The 27,508-nt window shown below is 41.9% G+C and overlaps 1 protein-coding gene across 4 annotated transcripts in view; it reads right to left on the minus strand.

The window, feature by feature from the left end:
* The window catches only part of PIGN (phosphatidylinositol glycan anchor biosynthesis class N), a 1,150,670-nt gene that overhangs the window by 517,698 nt on the left and 605,464 nt on the right, over positions 1–27,508 (minus strand). For all 4 annotated transcript variants that reach the window (XM_044065181.1, XM_044065178.1, XM_044065179.1 and 1 more), the window contains 2 exons: positions 20,904–21,003; positions 20,709–20,801 (listed from right to left, as the gene is read on the minus strand). In XM_044065181.1, the coding sequence (XP_043921116.1) occupies positions 20,709–20,801; positions 20,904–21,003 (193 nt within the window). The remainder of the gene's footprint in view (positions 1–20,708; positions 20,802–20,903; positions 21,004–27,508) is intronic.

Consider the following 27,508-nt stretch of genomic DNA (forward strand, 5'->3'; position numbering starts at 1 on the left):
GAATCTGAGAAGAATAAGCAAGGGATTCCTCATCCGAATCTACCTCCTCTTCAGAGGAATCCTGTTCCCTAGGTCTTTTGAGAGGAGTAGAGGACCAAGGTTGATCTGGAACAGAAGCTCCATGAGGAAGTCTCAAAGCCATCAGGGCATTAAAAAACCCTTGACTGAAAATTTGCCATTCATTCTGTGGATCCTTAGGAGATGAAGAAACATGCTTAGTCTTTTGCTTTTTTTTCAAAGGAGCATCGCCTTATAAAATCTGGAAGGCACAGACGCAGGACAGCATTCAATAACTGTAGTCGGAACTTCTTCTCAAAGAAAATCTGAAGAACACCCCAAGGCCCCTTGGAAATCATCAGCTATGGTTCCCCCAGATGTCTGAAGTGGACTTCTGTAAGGCCTTTGAAGATGTGCATAAGGCTCGATTCCATGCTGGCCTCTGAAACGGTCACAGCAGAAGAATCCAACAGCAGAACCAGGCAATCCTCCAGAGTTTCACTTGCCTCAGGAGAGAAGTCTGGCAGAAGTAGCACAGCAGAAGAATCAGACTTACATTTCTTGGCCTTCTTCAAGGACAGCTGACCCTCAAAGTGGGAGATTCCTTCCATCGTGTCTTTCATTAAAGGATTAAGACATTGGTTCTCCAAACACAAGACCAAAGAGGAAAGATGACTACGAAGAATCTTGAGAACAAAGGCCTGACAAATGGAACACAACTTATGGTTGTGGCAAGCATCGAGACAAAATGAGCACTGCTCATGATGATCTTTATGGAGAATCTGTTTCCCACACTGGCATTTACCTTTCCTTGATGACATGAAACCCCTACCACCAACAATCAAAAAGGAAAAAAGACCAAAAAAAACCCCACTGAGGCACTTATCTGAACTTACTTAGTGAACCAGCAAATGGAACGGGTTTTCAGACCGACTATCAAGAGATGGAATTTGGACTGGCAACAAACAAGTTCCGAGGATAGTATATCCGGATTCCACCTTTATGCCCTATGCTATGTGAGGAGCATACATGTGACATATATCTTAGAACAACCTAAAGGCTTTGTTATACTGGCCGGACATTGGGCCACCCTTGGCAGGGGATCCCTATCGCAATGAATACTGCAACAGTGAAATAGAAGAACATTTTCCTGATTAATTCCCTGCACCTGTACACAGGCCATCTCTAGTTGCAAGCCTTTTTTGGTGGAAAAATTTCAAAACAAGAAAAACAGACACTAGCTTTACAAATGCTTGGAAAAGCCCTTTTCAAAAGCTGGAAACAAGAAGTTATGTACTCACCATAACGTTCGATGTATGTAGTCCATCTCGCCTCACATTCTTACTCACGGGTTCGGAGCCGAATATCGGCTCCGACTCGGCCAACTTTTATTTTCTAGCACAAAGTCTCTAATTGGCTGGGCTAAACAGGTATCCCATGTTGCACTGCTCCATAGTCCCAGATCTAGTTTGCTGCAAAACCACAATCGCACCTCATGCATAACAACAACCCACTACAGTTGAACTCTATCAAGGGGAATAAGAAAAAACAACTGCCATTGAAGGGTACTCAAACGCCAATTTCAGTCTCCAAATCCTCCAGGAATGGGGCAGGTGGGAGGGTACGTAAGAATGTGAGGCAAGATGGACTACATACATCGGACGTTATGGTGAGTACATAAGTTCGTGATGCTATGTAGTCCAATCTCGACTACATTCTTACTCACGGGACAGTGTCCCTAGCACCTTTATCCTGGGAGGCTCAAAAGAAGATACTCCTGAGGACTGTGGAACCAAAGGAAGCCCGGCCCCTAGAAGCCACGTCCAGTTTGTAATGAGTAATAAAGGTGTGTGGGGAAGCCCACATGGCTGCAGCACAAATATCATCCAAAGAAAGTCTGGCATGGTAAGCTATTGACGCAGAAACAGCCCTGGTAGAGTGAGCCTCGACTGGGAATGGTAGATCTTTGCCCGCAGAGGAGTAAATAAAGGAAATACAACTTGAAATCCATCTGGAGATTGTAACCTTGGAAATGGGGCATCCCGCTCTACTTTCTGAAAAAGACACAAACAATTGGTCAGCTTTCCGTATTTGTTTTGCCCTGTGTAAGTAGAATCGTAACGGCCTGTGCACGTCCAATTGATGAAATCTAAACTCTGCTTTGTTCGAGAATTGAGGGAAGAAAACTGGCAGCTCAATAGACTGGTTGAGATTAACAGTAGATGTAACTTTAGGAAGAAAGGATGGCTTAGGTCTAAGAGAAACCCTGTCCTTATGGAAGATTAAATACGGGGGTTTGATGGACAAAGCTTGAATCTCTGACACCTGTCTAGCTGATATGATGGCTATCAAGCAAGCAGTCTTCCAAGACAGGAACTTTAAGTTACATGAGGCAGCTGGTTCAAAAGGTGGGGAAGTCAGGGCTTGCAAAACAAAGTTTAGATCCCAGAGCATGATAGGTCCTGACACAGGAGGCCGGAGTAACAAGGTGCCATTCAGAAAGGCCTTACAGAGTTTATGTGCCATAAGGGAAGGCTCGTAGGAGGTATGAAAATTCGAAATAGCAGCCAGCTGCACTTTAATGGCAGCAGTGGCGGAACCCTGTTGAAAGAGCATGGACAGAAAATCCAAAACAGCAGGAATTGAGGCTGTGTAAGGGTCAAGTCCTTGGGCCTGAGCCCAAATGGAAAATCTCTTCCATTTGCTGGAATAAATCTTCCAGGTGGAAGACTTATGAGAAGAGGATAAAATGTGCACCACCTCAGGCGAAAAACGATGAAGTCTGACTAATGACGGAAGTGGAGTAGCCAGGCTGTCAACCTGAGGGTCCACAGGGAGGGATGAAACTGCCCCGACATGTGCATCAGCAGGTATGGTACTGGGTCCAGAGTTCAAGGACTGCCCACCATGCATTGATGAAGAAAGGAGAAGCAGACTTGGCGTGGCCAGTGTGGGGCAATTAGAATCATCTTGCTTCCCAAGGATATGGCTTTCCGAATCACTCTTGGTAACAGAGGAAATGGAGGGAAAGCATAGAGCAGACTGGAGGGCCAATCGTGGACTAGAGCATCCCTGGGTGACTCCCCCTGTGGGGGGATCAGGGTGAAGTAGCTACTGCATTTGGCATTGAGGGGACTGGCAAAAAGATCGCAGCAAGGCTAACCCCACCTGTTGAAAATCTGTTCTGCAACCAGAAGGTTCAGGGACCACTAGTAAGGCATCAGAATAGCTCTGCTTAGCCTGTCTGCTATCACATTGGCCTTCCCCGGAATGTGCATTGCCACTAGAGACCATTGGGAAGATACTGCCTACTGCCACACTCGCATGGCCTCTCTGCACAGGGGGTAAGATCTGGTTCCTCCTTGCTTAAGTGCCACACAACAGACATGTTGTCCGAGTGAATTGCAATCGTTCCCAGAGGAAGAGAGCTCTGAAGTGCCTGCAATGCCAATAGCACCGCTCTCATCTCTAAAACATTGATGTGCAGATGTACCTCATGATCTCACCACGTGCCTTGGACTGTCCTGCCAAGATAATGCCCCCCCACCCCATCTGGGAGGCGTCCGTGGTCACCGTGGCGACGGGTGACTAAGGGACAAACGGTTTTCCCTCGTCCAGATTGGTGGGGCATAGCCACCAATGGAGATCCTGCTTGCATCGGTCCGTGAGTAGGATCTGGTGGGAAAGGGGGAGTTTCTGAAAGGACCATTGGGCAAAGAGAAGCCACTGAAGAAGCCTCATGTGTAATCTCGCTAGAGGCACTAAACATAATGGTAGCTGCCATGGATCCCAGAAGCTGAAGCACCCATCTCGCTTGTACTTTCCTGAGGGGTAATAAAGCATGAACCTCACTCTGCAATACTCCAATCCTTTCTTGGGGCAGAAAGGCTCGCATTTGGACGGTGTCTAGCTCTGCGCCTATAAATGTGACACTCTGTGAGGGCATAAGGTAGATTTTTCCCAATTCAAGGTAATTCCTAGTTGTTGACAGAGGGTAATGCTAGCGTCCCTGGCCCGGATGAGAAGATGCCTGGTGGGGGCGGTGAGGAGCCAGTCGTCCAGGTATGGAAACACTTGGAATCCTTGACGTCTCAAGTGAGCTGTCACCACCGCCAAGCACTTGCTGAACACCCTGGGGGCTGTGGTGAGACCAAAGGGCAGGGCACAAAACTGGAAATGACTGGTTCCCAGCCAGAAGCGTAAGTGACTCCTGAATGCCCTGTCCATTTTGATATGGTAGTAAGCATCCTTGAGGTCGATGGAGCACATCCACACTTCTTTTCCCAGCAAAGGGAAAATGGACTGAAGGGTGACCATTCGGAACATGGACTTCAGAACATAGTGGTTTAATTGGCTGAGATCTAGAATGGGTCTCAGGTCCCCTGTTCTTTTCGGCACCAAAAAGAGTCTTGAGTAAGTCCCTAATCCAATTTGGTCTGAGGGGACAGGTTGGATGACTCCTTTGTTTAGCAGCTTTGAGGCTTCTAATGCTGCGTGACCCCTTTGACTGGGTGGAACGTCAGAATCCTCCTGACTGGAGGGCGGGGGGTCTGACAAAAAGGGAATGGTATAACCTCCAGAAACTATTCGGAGTACCCATCGATCCTGGGTGATGCTTGCCCAGGCTTCCTGGTACAACAAAATGCGGTCCCCAACTGGCTCCAGAATAGCACAGATGGGCAGCACATCAGGAATGCTGCTAAGAGGAACCGCGAAAGGAATCACGGTCTCCCGAGTTGCAGGGGCCTCCTCTGCCTTTAGGGAGGCGTCTTCCAGAATAACCTCCCCCTCCTCTGCCTCTGGAGGGGGACTCACCTTGTGCAGCAGGGAAAAATGTCTGTGATTCCTTGAACCACATCTTACCTCCTCTCTGAGCCTTGGGGTAATTCCTAGAGGGAAGGGAAAAATGGACCCCTACGGCAGACAGGGTCTTTCCCTCTTGCTCACATCTGGTGAGGGTGTCTTTCACTTTGGTCCCAAAAAGTGAGGACCCATCAAAGGGGGCGTCAGTGAAGGAAGACTTGAAGGCCTCTACGAAATGACACAGGCACATCCAGGCTTGCCTCCTGAGGGCTACTCCTGAACTAGCTGCCCTACTTACCCCCTCGGCTGCATACGAAATGAGCCTCATGGACGAGTTGACAGTTGAATTGAGGGTAGACACCTGGGCATTAACCGTGTGTGCTAACGCCTCAGGTACGTTATCCGCTAGAGTATCTCCTAACTCCTTGAGGAGATCTCTCTGGAGCCGAGTAAAATGACAAAGATAGTTCAGCGACCGCAGGGTGAAGGTCACTGACGAGAGGGTAAGCTTCCCATAGCGGTCCATGCTCCTGGACTCCTTGTTAGGAGGATGGACGGAAGAAGAAGACTCGGCTATTTCCTGCTGTTTGGCCGCCGTCACCACCATGGCATCTACAGAAACCCCTTTGGACAGGAACTCTTTCCCCGGTGGGGCAGAAAGAAACTTATTGGGCCTTCTGGGCACAGGTTCCACTGAATCAGGATTCTCCCACACCCTTCGACAAATGAAATCCAGGAGCTCGTCGAAGGGTGGAGACACCCAGGAGGCGGAGGGTTGAGCTCCAAAGGCCTTGAGGAATACCGACTCCTCCTCAGAGGGGGTTTTGGACGGCCAGTCACCTCTCTGTCTCAATATCTCCAGGATGTCAGAGAAAGAGACGTCATCAGAGGATGACTTGGGGGACCCCTCTGACTCCTCGAGGTCAGTATCAGAAGTGAGACTCGTCCTGGGAGTCTATGTGCTTCCTCTTGCACAACTTCTTTCTGGGGGGCTCCTCAGGCACGGACTCTGAGGGACCCTCAGAAAGTTGGGGGCCGCTCATGGGGGTATCCCCAGACCTTTGGGCTCCGCCATCCATGGATAGGGGGGTATCAGAGGCTCTAGCCGGGGTGGAAGGGGACAGAATGACCAATCCGGGTGATGTAACTGAAGATCTGCCAGTGCGCTCCTCATGACCTCGAAGGTGGGTCCCCCCGAATCCGAGGACCGACCGGCCTCCGAGGCCACGACCGGCGTTAGGGTTCCCCGAGCCGATGCGCCGAGGGGGAGGCTTGGAACCGACAGATTCCCGAAGTATCCCCCTCGCGCCCAACAGAGGAAACCCGAGTATCAAAACTTGTGGACGGGATCGACATGGTTGGAGCCGATGTCGGCACCGATAAACCCTTGGGGGATATCGGAGCCGGCATAAGAACATCACTCGGAGTGGAGCACTCCGGCTCCGAAGACAAGGAAGTGCTCGGAGGAGGAACCATCGACACAAGCATCGGGACGGTCTCCAGAGCCGACTGGGTCAGAGCCGAGAATAATTTAGCCAACACCGGCGACTGCAGGAGCCTCTGAATCACCCTATCAACATCCAAATCGGACAGCCTGGAGGACTTACAGGACAGAGAGGGGAACTGGGATCTCCTATCAGGAGAGCCATGCCTGACACTGGGAGACCGGCTCCGAATGGGTTCCAATAAAATTGGAGCCGAGGTAGATTCCAGCACAACAGATACCTCCTGCGGCGCCGAGGAGGTAGAGTCCAGTTTTGAAGTTTTCTTCGGAGGCTCCAAGGAGACAGAGCTGGAGATCTTTTCTTCGCCTTCAAAGCCTTAGACTGAGCCTTAGACTTAGACTGAGTACTCGAAGTCGAGTCTAAAGACTCCTCAAACGAAGGTTTTAGGAGTCCCTTCAATATAAGTTTATTTTTTCTTTCCTGTAGCACCCTCGGACTGAAGGCGTGGCAAACGCTACAGGATTCTTGCAAGTGAATTGCTCCTAGACAATACACACACATTGAATGTCCGTCTGTAATAGACATCTTGTAGCTACATTTGGAACATTTCTTAAAACACAAAGGTTTACACCAAGATGAAAGGGAGACCTAGCCGGGAAACCGCAAACGCGGGAAACTATAGCTACACACAAAACCCCAAGAACCTCTAAGTAAAATGGTTCTAGTACTACAACACTCAACTTGACCAGAGAGAAAAAAAACACACTGAAATACAGGAAGCCAAGTACAAGGTAAAACACTGCACAAAAAGGAGGACTAGGTCCTCTAACTTAAACAGGGCCTAGCCCACCAGAACAGTTAGGAATACCACTCACACACAGGCAACACTTCAACCAAATATATATACGGTAAACAAGAAGAAATAGCTATTAAAATAGCTTTTGTTTGAATCACAACAACTTTCTGAAGAGAAAAATAGAAATTTTGAGATACTTAGCCACAGCCAAGCGAGACCACGTCCTATCTATACGAACGGCAAACGAGATCTGGGGCTATGAAGCAGTGCAACATGGGATACCTGTTTAGCCCAGCCAATTAGAGACTTCGTGCTAGAAAATAAAAGTTGGCCGAGTCGGAGCCGATATTCGGCTCCGAACCCGTGAGTAAGAATGTAGGCGAGATTGGACTACATAACATCTACTATTTTTCATGCTTTTCATTTTCTATCTGGTTTGCTTATAAAAAGAAAAAAATACCATTGTATGTAGCATAGACTAAGAGGGTCTATATCAGAACATCGAAGTTTTAAAACTTTGACTGTTCTAATATCGACCCCTATTCAGCGAATGCTAAAAATAGCGAAGCTGCAGAACACCAATTTTTTTCCTAGGGAAAGAATTCAGTTGGCTGGTTCTGTGGCTTCGCTATTTTCAGTGCTCTGGTGGTAAATTACAGGTCGGGTATAGGTAAGTGTGAGATTGTGTGGACGTTAGGGTTGGGGCGGGTTAAGTGAGTTAGGGTTAGGGAGCAGGTCAGGTGAGTGTGCATAGTGACAGACTTTAGGGTTAGGGGCGGGTTAAGTGAGTTATGGTTAGAGCGCAGGTTAGGTGAGTGTGCGATAGTGACGGACCTTAGGGTTAGGGTTTGGGTTAAGGTAACTGGATAGATAATAGTGTATGTACAGTTTAGTGTAGGGTTAGATGTAGGATTTTAAGTGTATGTGTGTGGATTCCTGTTTTTTTGGTGTGCTTCTGTTGTGTGTATGTGTTTCGGAATAGCAAATTTCTTCCATGGGAAAAGATTCACTGTTCTGAATGTTCTATATATTGTGGTGTAGATATTTTAGGTTGGATGTAATAGCGTTCGCTATTTTCATCTTTCGAAAGAGTGATATAAATGCGACTGAGAATATTAGCTTGTACTTCAACCTTTATAATACCAAGGGAAAATACTATGATTTAATATGCATGTAATATCACCAATATATTTTTTCATCCCTCCCAACAGCCCAAGATCCACTATTATACTGCTTATTAACATCCTTATCTTGTTACAGTATAAAACTCCGATAACTTAACATCCATATTTTTTCTTACTTTAACAGCACTAGCATAATCAGCAATCATTGATAAAACTCCTGGACCTCACATTTAAAATATTTCTGCTTACTGTACAGAACTACATTAGAATATAACATACTATTTACTTCAAAAAGACATTATACATATATGACTACAGCTAGATATAGCAAACTGAATCTCACACCTGCCTCTCAACATCTCCCAAGTCCAGTGATAAATTCAGCTCTCTTCTGCCTGATGGACAGTAAATAATAATTTTCCACAGATGCTCTTGCGTCCCTAGTTTTTAATAAGTTTCCGTTCTCCCATATTTTTTCAGGAGCAGTTTTTTTTTTCTGCTGATATGACAGTATCATTAAAACTATTGGTCTCTGCTTTTTTGCATGACAGGATTTGGAGCACACAGTGTGAACTTTCAATTAATGCATCCTGCTGTGGAATACTAGACAGGTGCTTATTTATACTTTGATAAAATGAATGCTGTTCATTCCTTCCAGTTTCCCTGGTATAGCATAAAATCGCACATCTTCTCTGTATGCTCTACCTTCTAAATATTGTTTTTGAAAAAATTCTTCTTGAGATGCCTCACATTCAGCAAGTCATCCTTCATTTCAGCTTCTGATTTATGTAGTTTTATATCTGAACAGCTTATAGCTTCTTCTTTTCTTTCTAGCCTTTTGTCATTTGACTTTATATATTTCCCAAGTCACTTATTTTAAATATTCCTGGATGCATTTGATGTTTTTCCTCTAAACTAGTGGAGACCATCTTGTATATCAAAGCTGAAAGCGGAACTACTTTTGCTGAACAGCTGCAAGACTCTTCCCCACCAGAGTTTTTTCTTCTCCTCTTCTAGTGGATTCTCTTACTTTCTCCAGATTTCTTCTTCTTTGCTGACATCCAGACAGTGTAGTGACTTGGCCACTTACTGAATTTTACACATCATATTCAGTTTTACTGCCTTTTTATACCTCTTTTCTTTTTCACACTGGGAAAGTTCTAGTCAACTTGCTTTTCTGAGTGCAGCAATCTTGGTATCACCCTAGTTCACAGAAATATTAAGATAAATTACTATACTAAAAGCACTTAAAACACTGTAAAGCAATGGACAGGAAGTTAAAAATCCCACTCAGTACACTGAAATTGGGAAATACAATGGTGTAGTACGCACATTATCCCCGTACAGCAACAGGTCCACTGGTTCAAGTCTCAGCTGATCTACCTTCTGTATGGGGTCTGCTTATCCTCCCCATGTTCACTTGGAGTGGTACTCTGGTTTCTTCTTGTATCCACAAGACATAGGAGAGATGAACTGGTACATAAAAATTGTTCACAGGTGTGTGTTTGTTTGATATGCTCGTGTGTGTGTGTGTGTGTGTGTGTGTGTGTGTGTGTGTGTGTGTGTGTTTGTTTGTTTGTGATAGAAAAAAGGCCTGGCAATCTACTTCTGTGCCTGCTAAACTCTAAGTATAGGTGCTTCTTTGTGTATAATGAAAGGAGTCAAATGTAACTCAGTGGTACTGGATGATGACGACACTGAAACTTAACTACATTAAGATCATAGTTGTGGTTTGAACAGGAAAGATACTGTGTTATGAGGAGCATAAAAGAAATGAAACTGCATAGAAGATATATGATGTCAAGCACCTGACTATAATCACTGACAATGATGGGAGGATAGTGACTGAACAAGGCACACTGACCCCTTTTCTCATTTCACGTTATAAAAATTACTGAAGGATATAACGGTTTATTCTTGTTAAAAGAGCAAATTGGCCGAATGGAAAGTTTAACAGAAAACAGCTTTCCAGTAAGTGTAATGGGAACTAAACAACTCTTGTTACCATAAGCCACTGGATACAGTATACTATGTAATGGAATATGGGCTTGTTTTTTTACTATACAAAATAAAACAATATTTTACACATTACTAAACAACAGAAGGATGAGAATATTCTACAGAATAGCTCAGTGGCAGCTATGTTCAATACTTCATAAAATTTTCTGAAGTTAGTATCCTGTAAAATAAATGAAATATATTCAGAAGTATTTAAAATAATAGCACCTACACACACCTCTTCAAGTACCTGTCATACTAAACTCAAGCAAGTATCATGATTAACCTTCATGATCTTATTTCAGAAATTAATAAAGCAAAATTGAATTATCTGTGTCCTGTTTGCTATACAGGATATTAAAACCGAGCATATCAATCCATTTCAAATATTTATACTCTTAATGAAAGCTAAACAACATATTTTTTGAATACAACAAGACATCTTTTCAAATCATCTTATTACCTTACACCTTTTGCTATACGTCAAGAACAAATGCCCACAGTACTCAAATCAAACATTTTTTTTTCTTCTGCACAACTACAAATGTAAGTAATGATATCAGTAATTCACTAAATTACATTTGCTTCCAGCTATGTACAGAAGTGTCTGAAGGCCCATAGAATACTATACTGGGTGTATATGAGTGCATAAGAAAACAGCAAAACTAGAAGCTATACTCTGCAATCAGAAGTAAGACTACTATTAGCAATGCTAAACATAAGAACTGCTGCACAAGCTTTCTAATAGTGTCAATGCACAAGAACATGTATTACTCCACCTACCTTAATAATTTTACAATCAGGTTTCTATTCAGCAACAACAGTAACTTTTGAAAAAATAACTACCCATAACTACCCTTTCTTTGTATTTTCAACAAAGGAGATACTGCCAGTACAGCTATCTGGACTTTTGTAAATAATTATACATCATTTGTGAATATTAACAGGCTTTATATAAGATGCTTGCATTACAAATGTATTAGAACTGAATGTCATGTGTTTATCGAACTGGTTTGTACAGACATCTGTGCTAAAAAGGTATTTTATTTATTTATTTTATTTATTTATTTATTTATTTATATTTGTTGACCGGAAGTGTCCATCTGGACGTAGGTCCATTTTCAGCGGAGGCCAGGGGAGAAAAGCTCCACAGTTAAAATAAACAGACAGTAGTTGCATTGGATTACATAGCGATTAACAATTTATATAGCAATTACTTACAACATATTTACAGATGAAGAACAAAGTACATCAGTAGATAACTAGCTTCTTTATCTGTGAAGTACATAACAAACATTAACAAATGTAACAATGAGAAGTTCCTGCTGTATAATAAGTACTAGGCTTATGAGCATCTGAGCTTGCTATAATCAAGGTAGTTAGTGGGGTGGAAAGAAAGGAAGTGGTTGGATGGGGTGGGTGATTTTAGAGTGGGAGTTGCAAGGGCATAGCCAGCATGTTTTTAGGTGTGCTTTTAGTAAAGTTTTGTAGTGGGTGCATGATGGTACGGAGGTAATTGTGGGTGGGAGGGAGTTCCATAATTTGGCTATGGTGCAAGAGAATAGTGCTTCACCAGCAGAGTTATTGGCTTTAGTGATCTGCAAGTGATTTTTGTTGCTGGATCTTAGTGGTCTGGTGGTGAGACAGGGTTAGAGTAGATTCTGGAGGGATGGGACATTTAGTGGATGGTTTACTAGTTTGTGGGCGAGTGAGAGTTGATACCATTGAAGGAGGTGAGGGAGTTCAAGCCAGCCCAGTTCAGCAAGTGAGAGACAGTGATGACTACGGTAGGCTGCCCCTGTGGCGAATTTGGCAATTTTGTTGTAGCAGGTCTCTAAGCTTGTTTAGATCGCATTGCCTTAGGTTGGTATATATTGGAGAGGCATAAAGTAGGGTGGAGATAAGGTGGGAATTTGCTATTGAAATCTTTGCTGCTTTGGTGAGAAGGTGCTTATTTCTGTATAACGCTTCTAGATCTTTGTGGACTTTTTTTATGGTCATGGATATGTGAATGTCAAATTTTAGTTTATTGTCTATTTCCACTCCTAGCAATTTGGTGTGTTCAGTTGGGTATATAGTGGTGTTGTCTTTTGCTGTGATGTTAAAGTGAAAGTTGTTTTGAGTATGCTTGGTGGGTTGGAAGATGAGTAGTTTAGATTTGTTTGGGTTGAGTATTAATTGGGCACCGGATAACCAAGTTTCAACAGAGGAAAAGGCTTCCTGTGTGACTTTTTGCAGTTTGGGTAGGGACTGGGCTGAGCAGATGATTGTCGAGTCATCTGCGTATTGTATGAGTGTGCCATGTGTGGTGGCAGAGGCTAGATTATTTGTGAAAACACAGAAGAGTAGGGGTCCAAGGATGGATCCTTGGGGAACCCCTATGGAGACAGGTAGTTGGGGAGATATGTCAAACAGATTGTTGGCGGTCAGACAGGTAACTCTGAAACCAGTTGGTGACTGATTGTGAAAAGGATAGGTTATTGAGGACAGAGATAAGTTGTTTGTGTGGGACCATGTCAAATGCTTTAGATAGGTCTAGGAAAGTAGCAGAGGAGAGATAGCCATTGCTTTTATGCTGAAGGATAGTGTTAGTAAAGGAGAGTAAGGCAGTGGTGGTGCTATGGTTTGGTCGGAAACCATGCTGAGTATTGGAAAGGAGGTTGTTAGTAAGGAGGTAGTCTGAGACCTGAGAGTGTATGCATCTCTCTAGTATTTTGGAGAGTGGAGAGAGAATAGCTATGGGGTGGTAATTGGTTAGTTCTGTGGAGGGTCCGCCTTTGTGGAGGGGAATTATATGTGATACTTTCCACAGTGTGGGAACATAACTTTCTGACAGAGATCGGTTAATCAAGATAGATACTGGGTAGGCCAGAGCATCAGCTATGATTTGTAGGTATTCACTTGGGAGGTTGTCTGCTGCTAATTTGGTGGGTTTAAGTTTAGTTAAGAGTTTTTTTATGTTGGAGGTAGGTACAGGAGAAAAAGAGAAGGCAGTGGGGAGATTAGTAGTTGAAGGTGTGGGTTGGAGGGGAGGGTGGTTGTGTTGTTTAGCTAGTGATAGTATGGCTTGTGTGAAGTGTGTGTTGAATGAGGTAGCAATATTTTCTGAGGAGAGAGGGATGTTAGGAGGAGGGGTACTGACTTTACCTGGGTGGACGATGGAGTTCATGGAGCACCAGAATTGTTTGGGGCTGTGTTCGGAGGAGTCTAGGGCAGACTGGTAGTACTGGAATTTGTCCTGTTTTATTAGCTCTTTGACTCTATTGCGTAGTTCTAGGAATTTCTGTCTAGTTGAGGGGGTCTTGGTTTTGCGCCAGTGGTCCCAGGTTTTATCCCTGTTTTTCATTTCTGACTTAGTGGTTTTCTGTAGACATTGGGGAGGGTTGTGCTTTGATTCTGGAAAGTCATTTATAAACTGCTTATCCTTAAAATGTAACCACAGTGTGCCCTACTTGAAAAGAACAGTTGTGCATGCACTATTGTAACTGTTTAAATGCATACATTTTAACACTGGAAACTGGAATACAGGAGGTTAAACACAGTCTAATAAATTTTAGAGAAATAGCTGAAATTAAATTACTTTATAGGCTAGGCCAAGATACACTGTCTGTGCTGAGAAGCTTTCTGTATTGTCTTTGGAGTCAACTAATTACTACCTCTGAAAGTATGAAGGAATGCAATTGTTTTATGACTTCCATCTGCCAAAGATCTGAGGTCCGTGTATTTTCACAGGTAAATGCTAAATACTGCCAAGCTTTCAGCACTGGGGGTTTCTTCTGGAATAGAGTCAGATGACAAGAAATGATGTCATTCTGCAAGCTATCCCAGAAGTAATATTTGAGATACTAATTGAGAAGTCTCTAAGAGAGACAGGGCATTCTGTAGTCTGTCTTGGACCTGACAAGAAAACCCATTCACCATATCAGCCTTGCTCTGATGGAGTAAATTTTTAGGGAACAGTATAATTCTCTTGGATATAGTTAAGAATATAACAAAGCTTAGTTTAGATATTTTTCTTTATTTATTTCAAGCTGTCCTGCAATGCTGTTTTAAATATTTCCTGTGATTTTGAACTCTGATGTCTATTATTATATAGAGAGCATTATCTTGTTCTTTTATAGTTTATTATTTAATATATTTAAATCTTTCATTGTGGCTGATCTGTCTAGAGATATTTAAGTTTTGAGAGTACTTGCATATTTATTTGGTGCCACTCCTAATAGCCTTTCTCTTGGTCAAACTACCATTTGTATTAATAATAATATTACACAGTAAGATTGAACACCCTTTGCTAAGGGCCTTAAAGTAGCTGATAACGAGTTGGCTGGTGGCAGTGATAACTACCTTATAGTCTGGGGAAAAGAAGGCATAGCTGGCAAACCTGTGCCAGCTTTTCGTGTGTGTGTGTGTGTGTGTGTGTGTGTGTGTGTGTGTGTGTGTGTGTGTGCGTGTGTGTAACTCAAACCACAAAAAATGTATGTGTCAGCTACTTGGGCAGGGACACAAAGCACTGGTTGGACAGAGAGGGTGCTGGAGGTCTTGGCTTGGCCACTCAGCTGAGATCTCAACTCTATAGCTGTGCCAGTGGGGAGTCTTATAGGGATCTGGAGAAAGAGGGAGAAACCAGCCCCAAACTGACTCTGGTCTCTGTGTGCTCTTAACTGAAACTGCACTTGATGCAGAGAGCTGCATCTGAAAATACTGTGCGTACCTCTCATCCTCCCAGTGTACGTGCCCAATGGTGCTAGTTGTGAGGACTGAGGCTCCTTGATTACTGGTCCAGTAGAGGGTTGTCACACTGGTGAGCAGTGGTTGGATATCCACATACTGGGATTCAGTGGTGTGAATATTGAACTTGTGTAGTTTGTGAACAGTGGTCACTAAAGAAGGTGTTTGAAGTCTCAAACAGCCACACTGCAGACATTCAGAGTTTCATATCACAATAGTTTTATTTTTTGTTAGCTTAGTTAGTCAGAGAAAGCAGGCAAGGATGTCAGCAAAGGAGTATGGCAAGCTGACAAGGAGCCAGTTGGCTGAGATGTGCCAAGACAAAGGACTGGTGCATGCCAACCTGACTAAAGCAGAAATGACTGCAGCCTTAGTCACAACTGCATCACAGATGAGCAACCAGGAGGACAACCAGACTGACCTTGGGGATGTACAGTTCTCAGAAAATGGACAGTTCAACCTTTCCACAGAGGACTTAAAAAATCTGTCTGGAGTTAAAGACACTTGAACTGGAGGCCAAACAGTTGGAACTAGAATCAGCAGAGAGACTGTGCAGGAGAAACAAATGGAATTAGAAGCAGCAGAAAGACTGAGATGTCTAGAAAATGAGAGGCAGAGGCAGCATGAAAAGGAGATGCTGACTCTTCACCAGGGTTGTGAAGGTAATGGGGGAGGGAATAACAGAACCCCAAAAGCAATAAACGTCAGTAAATGTCTTCAACAGTTTTCAGAAAGTGATAATTTTGATAGTTTTATTCATAATTTTAAAAGGGTTTGTAAACAGTATAATGTTGACCCACGGCTCTGGATAGGGTTCCTGGCCCCCTTATTCCATTGTAAAGCTGTAACTGCTGTTTCTAAATTGTGTGATACTGATTTCTTAAATTATAATACAGTTAAAAATTGTTTATTAGAGTGTTTTAATTTAACACCTGAAGCTTATACAAAAAAGTTTTGCGAGCATAGGTGTAAGGCAGGTGAAAGTGTGTGAATATATTGCTGAGTTTAGCACTTATTTTCATAGATGGGTGAGTGGGTGTTACGTCACCACTTATGAAGAGCTGGCAGAACTTTTGATGAGGGAACAAAGCCTTAGTATTTTGAGGACATGAGAATCTGGTTGGCAGATAGAGAATGTAGCACCGCAGATGAGTTGGGGAAAAGGGAGACCTATACCTTGGAAGCAGGGCATTACTGCACAGGAAAAGCATACCCAAGTGCGGCACATGCATCTAATGGAATCCATGGTGGGCAGCCTAAACCGCCCTAACAGAGTTTGCTAGTAGCAGGGTAAACCACTAGTTCAGGTACACAACCAATAGCAAGGGTTTAATGTTTTAAATGTAACCCGTGGGGCCATGTAACATATAGATGTCCACAGAGGTAAGGTGGGGAACAAAAGGTGGGACAGTCAGTAAGTGGGATTGACAGAATGCCAGCAGTACATTGTCTGGAGACAACAAGGGTAACAAACTACGACGAGAGGTTATATCCTATCTTAGTAGATGGCAAACAGGTCACTGCTAAGTAGACACAGCCTCTGTCCTAACCATTGTGAAGCCTGCAATGGTTAAAGAGAAGCACTACTTGCTTGGGCACTCTACTCCAGTCAGAGCTTTAGCAGGGACCCCATTCCAAATACCTTTGGCTAGGGTTCACCTTAACTGGGAGGGTGGAAAAGGAAGCAAGCAAGTAGGTGTGTTTGAGGATATCCCTGCAGATGTCCTGATAGGGAATGATTTTGACAATGCAGTACCTTGTGTGCATGCAGTTACACGCAGTCGGCTTGAAGACAAGCATGTGGATCTGGTAGCCTGGAGGGACCCAGACAGACCACACACCTGAAGCCAGGACTGGTGAAGTGGTTACTTCAGAGAGGGAGCTACCCTGTAGCAGTGAGACTGAAGATGAGCCACAGCTACTTGTGGGTACTGATGTTCCCTTGGACAGAGTGACTGCAAGGGCAGAGGTGAATAGTAGTACCCAGGCTGTCAGAGGATACCTGACTTCCTGTGGAAGGGGAGCTGGGAAGGGTTACAAAGGGAGAGTTGAGACAGGCTCAGCTCTCAGACTCTACACTACAAGGCTTGAGGGAGGTAGCCAGGGAGGCACCTGATTCTCAGGGAAAGGGGGAATCTGGACATTGGGACAAAGGGTTACTTTATTGAGAGTGGAACCCTGAGGGAGGGCTAGAGGGTGAGAGAATACAGCAGTTGGTACTGCCTACAGCCTATGGTGTGGCACTTCTAGCCATACCCCATGATATTCTCTTTGCAGGTCATATTGGCATAATGTGTACGAACAGATGTATTATGCAGAACTTTTATTGGCCTAGGATTTCCAGGTATGTAACAGGGTACTGCAAAACTTGTGAGCAGTGCCAAAAAGTAGGCAAGCCAGGAGACAAGGTCAAGGCTCTTTTGATGCCATTGCCTGTGATTGAGGAGCCATTTCAGACAGTAGCTATGGGTACTGTGGGGCCTTTAAGTACCCCAAGTTCCACACGGAAGAAGTATATCCTAGTGGTATTAGATTATCCTACCAGATATACTGAGGCAGTGGCTCTGTCCACCATCGAGGCAGAAAAGGTGGCAAATGATCTGATACAGATTTTCAGCAGGGTAGGGTTCCCAAAAGAAATACTGAGTGACAGAGGTGCCAATTTCATGCCAGACCTGCTGTCTTGTTTGTGGATGCACTGTGGAGTGAAGCACCTAAAAAAACATTCCCTACCACCCCCACACTAATGGTCTTGTGGAGAGGTTAAACTCTACACTAAATACTATGTTACAAGTATTTGAAGACCAGTTTAAGAAGAAGTGGGACAAATATCAGCCCCATTTGCTGTTTGCTTACAGAGAGGTGCCCCAGGAATCCACAGGTTTTTCACCCTTTGAGTTGCTGTATGGGCACAGGGTGAGAGGACCTCTAGATCTGATTTGTGATGAGTGGGAGAGTGTTAACCCCACAAGGAGTCTGTTCTGGCATATGTCCTAAACCTCAGGACAAGGCTCCAGGAACTCATGGGCTTGGCCCAGGAGAAGCTGGCAGAAGCCCAACAGCAGAAGAAGGTGTGGTATGACAGGAATGCTCAAGCTACAGAGTATGCTGTAGGGCAGCAGGTTATGGTTCTCATTCCTGTCAGACACAATAAGCCGCAAGCAGCTTGGGAGGGACCCTTCAAAGTGGTAAGGAATGTCAGTGCTGTTAACTACATGGTAGAATTGCTAGGCAGGAGGCAGGGGCACAGAGTGTACCATGTTAACACCATGAAACCTTATCAAGATACGGAGGTCCCTGGTGCTAAATAGAAAGATCTCTGGCAACAGGGAGCCAGCCAACAAAATCCCAAATTACTATGGTGGAGCCTAGGGTTGCAGGCATATGATATGACAGTGCAGCACCCCAGTGGGGTTAGCAATGCCAACACAAATGGGCAATCAAGACAGGGAATGGGGTAATGTATTCCCAGATAGGCTCGCCTCTCTCAAGCAACGTTTCACAAGGGTCACTTGAAAAACTAGCTTGAGGCTTCACTGGAGGGAAGAAGTGTGACAAAGGGGGATACTGCCAGAACAGTTATCTGGAATCCTGTAACTAATATGTAATTTGTGAATATCAACATGATTTAAATAAGATCCTTGTGTTACAAATGTATTTGAACTCTATGTCATGTGTTTATCAAACTGGTTTGTACAGACTGGGGTTAAAAAAGTATTTTATTAAGTGCTTGTGTTTAAAATGTAACCATAGCATACCCTACTGGAAAAGAACAGAAATGTAAATGCACTATTGCAACTGTTTAAATGCATATATTTTAACACTGGAAACTGGAATGCAGGAGGTTAACCTCAGTCTAGTAAATTTTAGAAAAATAGCTGAAATGAAATTGCTTTATAGGCTTGGCCAGAGAAACAATGTCGTTGCTAAGAAGCTTTATGTATTGTCTTCACTGTGAACTAATTACTATCTCTAAAAGTAAGAAGGAATGCAACTGTTTTATGACTTCCAGCATCTGCCAAAGATCTAAGGTCTATGCATTTCCACAGGTACATGCTAAATACTGCCAAGCTTCCAGCAGTGGGGGTTTCACATGGGATAGAGACAGATGACAAAAAATGATGTCATTCTCAAGCCACCCCAGCAGTAATATTTGAGATATTAATTTCAGAAGTCTCTTAGAGAAACAGGGCATTCTGTATTCTGTCTTGGACCTGACAAGAATCCCATTCACCATATCTGCCTTGCTCTGATGAAGTAAGTTTCTAGGGAACAGTATAATTTTCATGGATATAGTCAGGAATATAGCAAAGCTTAGTTTAGATATTTCAGACTGTCTTGCAATGTTGTTTTAAATATTTCCTGAGATTTTAAACTCTGATATCACTGTGATTATACACTATTTTCTTGTTCTTTTACTATTTATTATTAAATATATATAAACTTTTCATTATGGCTGATCTGTCTAGAGATATTTAAGTTTCGAGAGTACTTGCATATTTATTTGGTGACACTCTGTGGGCCACTCCTAATAGCCTTGCTCTTGGTCAACCTACCATTTGCATTAATAACAATATTATACAATAAGATTGGACACCCTTTGCTAAGGGCCTTAAAGTAGCTGATAACGAGTTGGCTAGTGGTAATGATAGCTACCTTATTTTGGGGAAAAGGGGGCATAGCTAGTAAACCTTTGCCAACCTTTCCCAGGTGTGTGTGTGTGTGTGTGTGTGTGTGTGTGTGTGTGTGTGTGTGTGTGTGTGTGTGTGTGTGTGTAAATTAAACCTCAAAGAGTATGTGTGTGTGTCAACTACTTGGGCAGGGACAAGAAGCATTGGTTGGACAGAGAGGATGCTGGAGGTCTTGGCTTAGCCAATCAAATGAGATCTCAACTCTACTGTGGTCTGTATGTGCTCCTAAGGGAAATTGCACTTGATGCAGAAAGCAGCATCTAGAAATACTGTGTATGTACCTGTCATCCTCCCAATGTATGTCCTCCACTGCTGCCAGTGGTGAGGAATTAGGCTCCTTGATTACTGTTCCAGTGGAGGGTCATCACAGTATTCACACTTTTTTCTTCACATTTCCATCAAATAAAGAATACTGTAATAATTTATGCAGAAAGTGCAAACTAAATAAGTACCTCCATCTAATTGCTTTATAAAATGTGCTACTGTTTCAATCAATCCTACTAGAAAGGCTAACATCCAGCTGCAACAGACAAGGAGTAAAAAAGGAACAGGGACACACATGCACAATTATAAAGATCTTATTCTCTGTTGTGGGACTATGAAGTATTCACCATGTATGAAAGATTTCTCCTTACATTTCATATTTCCATAAATGAAAACAGCTCAATGGTCTACACATTCCATGCTAAATGTGTTGACTATCACATCAGAGCAACTTGGCTTGCTGGCTGATGCAGATTCAAGAAACAGCAAATTATTTTAAAGTTGCAACTGTCTTGCCCATCAATACTGAAACACTGCCATAATCTGCATAGATAATGTTGTGATACCATCATGTTGTTGTATTGATGTCTAAACCAAATAAACAATGCCAACTCCTAACTAAGGTTATCTCTTAAATTTCTGGGTACAGTGAACACAAAAATACCTAACATGCCTCCTTAGTGTAGCAGCATATGGGCTGTGACTAACCTAAAATGACACTTTATTCCACAGAAGAGCACCACATACTTTTTTAAATATTCATTACAACATCTTTTAAAAACTGCAATGTAGGGAAATATTAGCTAGATTGCTAACAAGCGGAGATGACATGCAACAGGAACTTTATCTGTATGATACCTACCCTAGTTTGAGTCCACAATTTGGTGAACAGTGGCCATCCGGCAAATGCAATCAAACCAAGAGTAAGCACTGAGCGATAAAAAAAGCTGAGAACCTGGAAAAAAAGGGACAGCAGATTCAAATCTCTGGCAATGAATGCAATGACAGCAGTACAAAGCATATGTAACAAAGTATTCTAAAAGTTTGAGTTACTCACCATGATTTCAATTCCCAAAGCAAAAAGCAGCAGAAGTCCAAAAGACTGGCAAAAAGGATTAGCTGTCACCAAACTGACAATTCCTTGAGTTCTTCTACACCTGTTAAAGATGCAAGATGAAGAATTTGAAAAACATAAGCAAGTTCTTAGAGGATAATTTAATATTTTTTGTGATGCATTTAGAATTGAAATAATATGCAATAAAGTGCTTGTGACACAAACTTAAAACACTGTCTGGTCCCTTAATTAGCTTCAGATATAACATTGCTCTGAAACTGGCTAAGAAGACAGCCAGCAGAACTGTTCTGCAAACTGATAAGACACTCCTACTCATTGTTAAACTCTTCAGAAGAAGGTTGTTTAATTTTCACTACCTTCCTAGGAAGAAAGAAGATGAAGCAGCTCTAATATCAGTTCAGAATCAAAGCAACTAATTATATTTGTGTCCTCTTATTTATGATCAACAGCACAATTTTCTTTCATCACATCTGACCCTTCTTACTTCCAAAACCTTTCAGAAACATAACAGCTACATTATTGCAAAAACAAAAATTTATACACACACACACACACACACACACACACATGCACACACACACACACACACACACACACACACACACACACACACACACACACACACACACACACACACACATAATGGAAAAGATGGTAAAGCAAACTGTAGACTCACCAAGAAGGGTTCCTGAGGTTAGTTCAACAAATACTGACCTTTTAATCTCAATACAGAGCTCATCTGTTATCCATGAATAACAGCGATTAACATCTTAAAGGCTAATTTCAGCTGGCCTCTGCCCCTCTTACTGTATTTTCTGTTTATATAATTTCAGTTTTTTGGTTGCCTAACAGACCAGTCATTGGTTGGGATCACTTATGTCCTCAAGACCCTACACCAGATTCCCTTACCACTGCTAAACACCTTCATCACTCAAACCAGTTATGCTATAAATGCTATCATTAAAGGGTGCACACCTATTCTGAATAAGTAATTAGCCTTACTAAGAACCAGTAGTCAGCAAAATACAGTAGAAAATAATAGTTTGTATGTAAGTACTAGGCTATCTGCCCTTGCGAACAATTTTAAATATAGCCTGTTTCACTTTTTGTGCTCAAAATGGCCTATCCCCTTTGGTTATAGATTGGCCTTACCCATCCCATGGTTGATAATTATATAATACCCCTAAAGAGAATAACTGGGATCACATAGACAATTTGAGGAGACCCATGCATGGGATAGTGCATTTAGAAACTACCACTGTACATTAGTAGTACATGGGGCATTCCTGGGGAAAACTTTCCGTTTCCCATCCATAGATTTAGTTGTGCTTGAATATGGATGGGGATGAACTTTGTTTTATGTGGATGGGGATGAACTTTGTTTAATGTGGATGGGGAGTCTGTTCCATAGCAGTGGTATCCTCTGCAAGATACACCTGTATCTCTAAACCATTCTGCTGATGTTACAAAAGAGGTTTAGATCCCTAAACTGAGTATTTCTGATGCCATTTGACTTGCTTATGTGCAGTACATCCATCAGTAATGGGTCAGAGCATGTCTTGGATGCCAGACACAGGTCACTTCTTAGCAGTATGTAGGACACAGAATATAGTGACAGGGCTTGTATTTCGCCCATGTAGGACATGCTTAGGCCTTGTACCTTTTACTAAGGTATCTATTTGATTATTTCAGTTGTTGCATGTATCTGGAAAGATACATGCCAAAGGGAGCAATACATTCAATGACTGGCCTAAAGAGGTCTGAGTAAAGGGGGCAATGACATCCCTAGATCTAATCATACTCCCTTTGTTTATAAGCTGTGCAATATAGAAAGACTTTCTTATATCAATAGACACATATTGGTCGAAAGTTAAGTCACTGTCCACATAAGTTCCCAAAGCCCGAACTGGGTCAGCTTTTAGGGGGGCATTGTCAATGTGTTAATTCCCTGGGGTAGATAACTTCCCGAAGGATGCAATAACACAATTTTTTTGGCATTTAGTTTTAGTCCATGAGTTTGGCACCAGTTATTTATATGGGACAAAACTTCCTGCAGGATGACTAAGTCAATTGGGGATTCAATGATTGCTCCTAGCTTGGAGTTATCTGCAAACTTAGTCGGCCAGAGTCCTTTTATATTGCCTTTTAATTCATCAGTTTACTTTGGTGGAGGTGAACCATTTTAAAAATTAAAAAAAAAAAAAGAATAAACAAGAGAATACAAAGTACTGCAAAATACTAAAACTATTTAATCTACAACAATATGGATACATACTTTCATTACTTAACAAATATAACTTCTTCAGACAGTTACAATGAATGAGCAGCATGAATGTTTAACAAAAATTCAATCACAATTAAAACACAGACTGTTGTAAAACATCAGTTGCAGTGATAAAAATTCATCTGATTCTTAAAAGCAACTATATTAACATAAAAAATAGGGTCTGTATCTTAAGAAAGCATTTGAACATTGGCTATTTACAATGAATACCATAATTTCGGTCAGAACAAAAGGAACACCCCTTATTTTACACTAAATAAGTGCCATGCCATCTTTAACACAGATCTGAACTGACACAGCTTAGACAGGTGTATATGAGCCTCTTATAAGCAGGCACTGTAAACCTTTTTTGTTATATAAGCGAATATTAACCTTTTTTATTAAATGTCAGGAGATAATGACCCCTGTAAAAGTGGGCACAGCCTCTCATATTACATGTGATAGACTAGAAAAAGTACTGTAATAAAGCTCACGAGTAATACGAGAGGCTGTGTCCATTTTTACAAGGCTCATTATCTCCTGACATTCAAAATAAAAGGGTAATATTCTCTTGTATAACAAAAAAGGTGTACAGTGCCTGTTTAAAAGAGGCTCATATACATGACTAGTGCGACCAGTCCCCATTCTTCTTCCTCTTAATGAAGACAGACCTTTTTGTATGCAGGGGAAGTGGTCACTTACAGCTCCACTAGGTGAGTTCCATTTTTGAACAATACTTGCATGTAGGGAAATAGCATAAAGTGGAAAACAAGTCACAGTGCTCATTTTTACAGAGCTTATGGGTGTGCACAAACAGGAGATAAAAAGTAAAAAGTTTTAGACCTCACAACCTTTTGTGTGGGCTTTCTGTGCCCATGGAATAAAAATCCACCAAGTTGTGAACTGCACAGTATGCAAAGATTTTTAATATTTAAATATAAAAATCTCAGATCTTCTTTGAGCATAGGCAAACTGTGCCTACGATGTAATGAATATAGCAGTGTGGAGTGGTACCCTGGAACAACAATTTTCATTGTACTACTGACTGCAGAAATTTTGTTAAATGCAGTGCCAGTGGCTACTGTATTCAAGACATCCTGAGACACCAAAATTAATTCACTTTACTACAATAAGAGCCAGCATGTCAATCCCAGATTCGTAGTCATTGTACTTAACTATGTTACAATGACCTGTAAAAGTCTTTATTTGTAAATATGTCCCCTTCAGTTCTATCTTGTCACATGCATCCATTCCCTCTCAAAGACGTGGAGACATCTACATTTCTAAAACACATACAAACAAAGGAAAAAAGTCTGGTGCTACTGATGTGCATCCCTTTTTCAGTTATAGGCTGTGAAAGGATAAAATGTAATGTGCTCCAGCAGCTAACACTGGGTCTCAACTGCTCTGCACTTCAGCTGGTACAGGAACTAGAAAATGAGGGCCAATCTAGCTTCAAGTCCTAGGTGATATATCTTCTTTGTGAATATGCCTTGTACATTACAAACAACTCCTGGCACAGTCAAGACTCTTTACACCTGACTTCCAAGCATACATTCTGACAGTTTAGTAAAAGTGATAATTTTACAGGTCTTTATCTTCTACCTGTTTTGTGCAATTTTATCAAGCACAGATGTCTGGGAAAATATACAATAAACCTCAAATACTTAAGCTATCCTCAAAAAAATGAATATCTGAAACTGCTGGCAGAAGAAGGCAACAGTCTCGTAGAGACGTTATCCCAGCATGCAATGAATGTGAACAATAACCTGCAGAAAAATGAATGACTCAGATACAAAGTTTACAGTTATGTACTTCACTAAACTCTCAAATGTGGTGCTAGAAATTTAGCTGATTGCTGAATTGTACAGATTTGTTGAGATACATCATCTGAAGAAAAGCTGCCAAACCTCACTCAGAAACCAGGGCAGCAACCTGAGAACCCAGCACAACAGACAAGAACAAGCAGCTAAAAGAGGTGGAGCATAACGCTAACTTTCCCCTGAAGCAAAACACAATCATTTGGTGGGTTAGGTTGATTTCAAAAATCTTGTTAGTGCTCAAGCTCTTCAAATTTTGCCATCATAACCTACAAATGTTAATGCCTCTCCAAGGGATATTAATATTTGATTTTTGTCTTTTTAGAACAAATCTGTGTTTCAAAGGAGAAACCATGGTTCAAAGAGCAGCAAAGGTCCAACAATGGCTACACATGCTACACAGCAAAAAGACTTTGTCCCCACCCCCACCTTCAGGAATTGTAATTAAGAGAGGACAAATCCTAAAAAACTGTTGCTTTACTTGTGGTGAAGACCCTAGCATTTCAGCATCAGTGAAATTACAGTCCTGACTGCCATACAGAAGACCAACACATTCTTTGAGGAGGTGAAAGAGGATGTTAAGACAAAGGGAGAGCATTTCAGAAGATGAATCTGCCATGATGGATATTTGTTAAGCTGTAAAGAAGATAAAATGACTACACATTTGTTCTGCATGTGCGGCCAACTTGCCTTGCAGGAGTAAGGCAACTGAATTCTGCCCTTAGATTGGTTCTGCAAATAAGTTTGTTGTGGAATGGTACTGGATTTACCAAACTCTGTATACCACTTAAGATGTGATGCCTCTGACACATGCACATTTATCCAAATAGCTAAAATTCACTTGCGACCTGTAAACAGATTACTTTAACAGAAGTGTGAAGATTTGTGCTGATATATGTGTGGTCAAGACTGTATATGACAGGAACTTAGTAAGTCACGCTGATACAAGGGCAGGACCATTTTGTCTTGGAGACCTTTTATAAAAGATGACATCAAAGAAGTCATTCACATCTTAAAAAGTGATATGGCAGAAGGTCCACTGCCCTACTAGATATGTTAAACTCTTCTAAATCAAACAGTGCAGAGTTGCTACAGATGGATGAACATTCATGATGGAACCTCTCAGGGCCCTTCTCTGGAATCTTTGAAGGCATTTCTGATATTTGTGCACCCAAAGCATAACTAGTGCCCTGTCAACCTTGCCCAGTATTGCCCTTCTGCCATTCTAAATGTACACTATAAGCTCTTCATGAGGATGTGGATAAAGAGACTGAAGTAGCTACTAGCAACCTCAGACCACACAGACCAGGCCTAATGCATACCCTATAGACAGTTTTATGTTTGCATTCTGCAAGAATGAAAGTGTTTGTTATTGATGGAGGGTTGCCTGGTATCCCAGTGTTTTTACTATCGACATAGACATGAGAAGGCCTTTTACAAAGTTTCTTGACCCTAACACAAGGCTGTTCTACACTAGAACCACTTCATAAAAAAATTGATAAGTGCATTTTAATGGTCTCCTACACTGCATACATAGTAACTATCTATGAATGAGTGTATATGCAGATAATTGCAAAAAGGAGAAAGTTTATACCTTGCAGCGTAACATTAAAACTAAAGCAAAACATTGTGATAAAGCAAAAATGGTAGTTTGCATCTATATTTCTCTTTTTGAAAATAGTCAAGTATAAGCTCTCAAAACATAAATCATTTTGAAAAAAGGCAGTTTCTACGAATTGAAGCGATGTCTGAGAATAATGATCTTGGTGTTGCTGTTTTAGTTTTCCCTCATGTTCTCAGGCTGTGATTTTAAACTGTAACAGAAAACAGAATACTCTATCAAATTCCCATAAAAGGTCAGCCTGGCCTTTGAAATGATTAACTACAAGGATATATAGAATTCTTCCATAAATCATGAACACTTGGAAGGGGTACTTTTCCAGCAAATTCTGGGATTTTATGTAATTCTGACAATCTTAGAAAATGAAATTTCACATCTCAAAACTTTCACCATTAATGTTAATGGGTTTATGGAAGTTAATATATTGCAGAGGACAGCCTAATGATTTAAAAGAAGAATTTTTATGGTCAGATAAATTGCAATGAGAAAACTGTGAGCATCATAAATAACTTGCTCCTCCTCTGATGAGGTGGGAGATAAACTTCAGGACTCCTCTTCAGGAATCATACTGGTAATGTAACAGCTGAAAGTAGATCCAGCCTGACTTCAAACCTATATCAGTCCATGAAAGGTACATCATTAGAAACCTGAAGACTTTCTGCCACAGCAGTGATGACTTCTTTGGCTATTGTCTTGTAATTAATCTCAGTGGAATGTGCGACTCATAGAGGTTTCTCACTCAGTAAGAAGAGAGATGTCCTTGTATTGTAACTGTTAAAACCTGCAACTCAGGATCTAGAAGTTCCTTGCTGAGGTGCGCGACTCAGGATCTAAACTTCCAATATGATGTCTTGTATGACCAATGTTTGTACCTTAGCCAATC

Source organism: Protopterus annectens, chromosome 3.part0 (assembly GCF_019279795.1).
Source record: "Protopterus annectens isolate FY-2018-M chromosome 3.part0, PAN1.0, whole genome shotgun sequence".
NCBI classification, from domain to species: Eukaryota; Metazoa; Chordata; order Ceratodontiformes; family Protopteridae; genus Protopterus; species Protopterus annectens.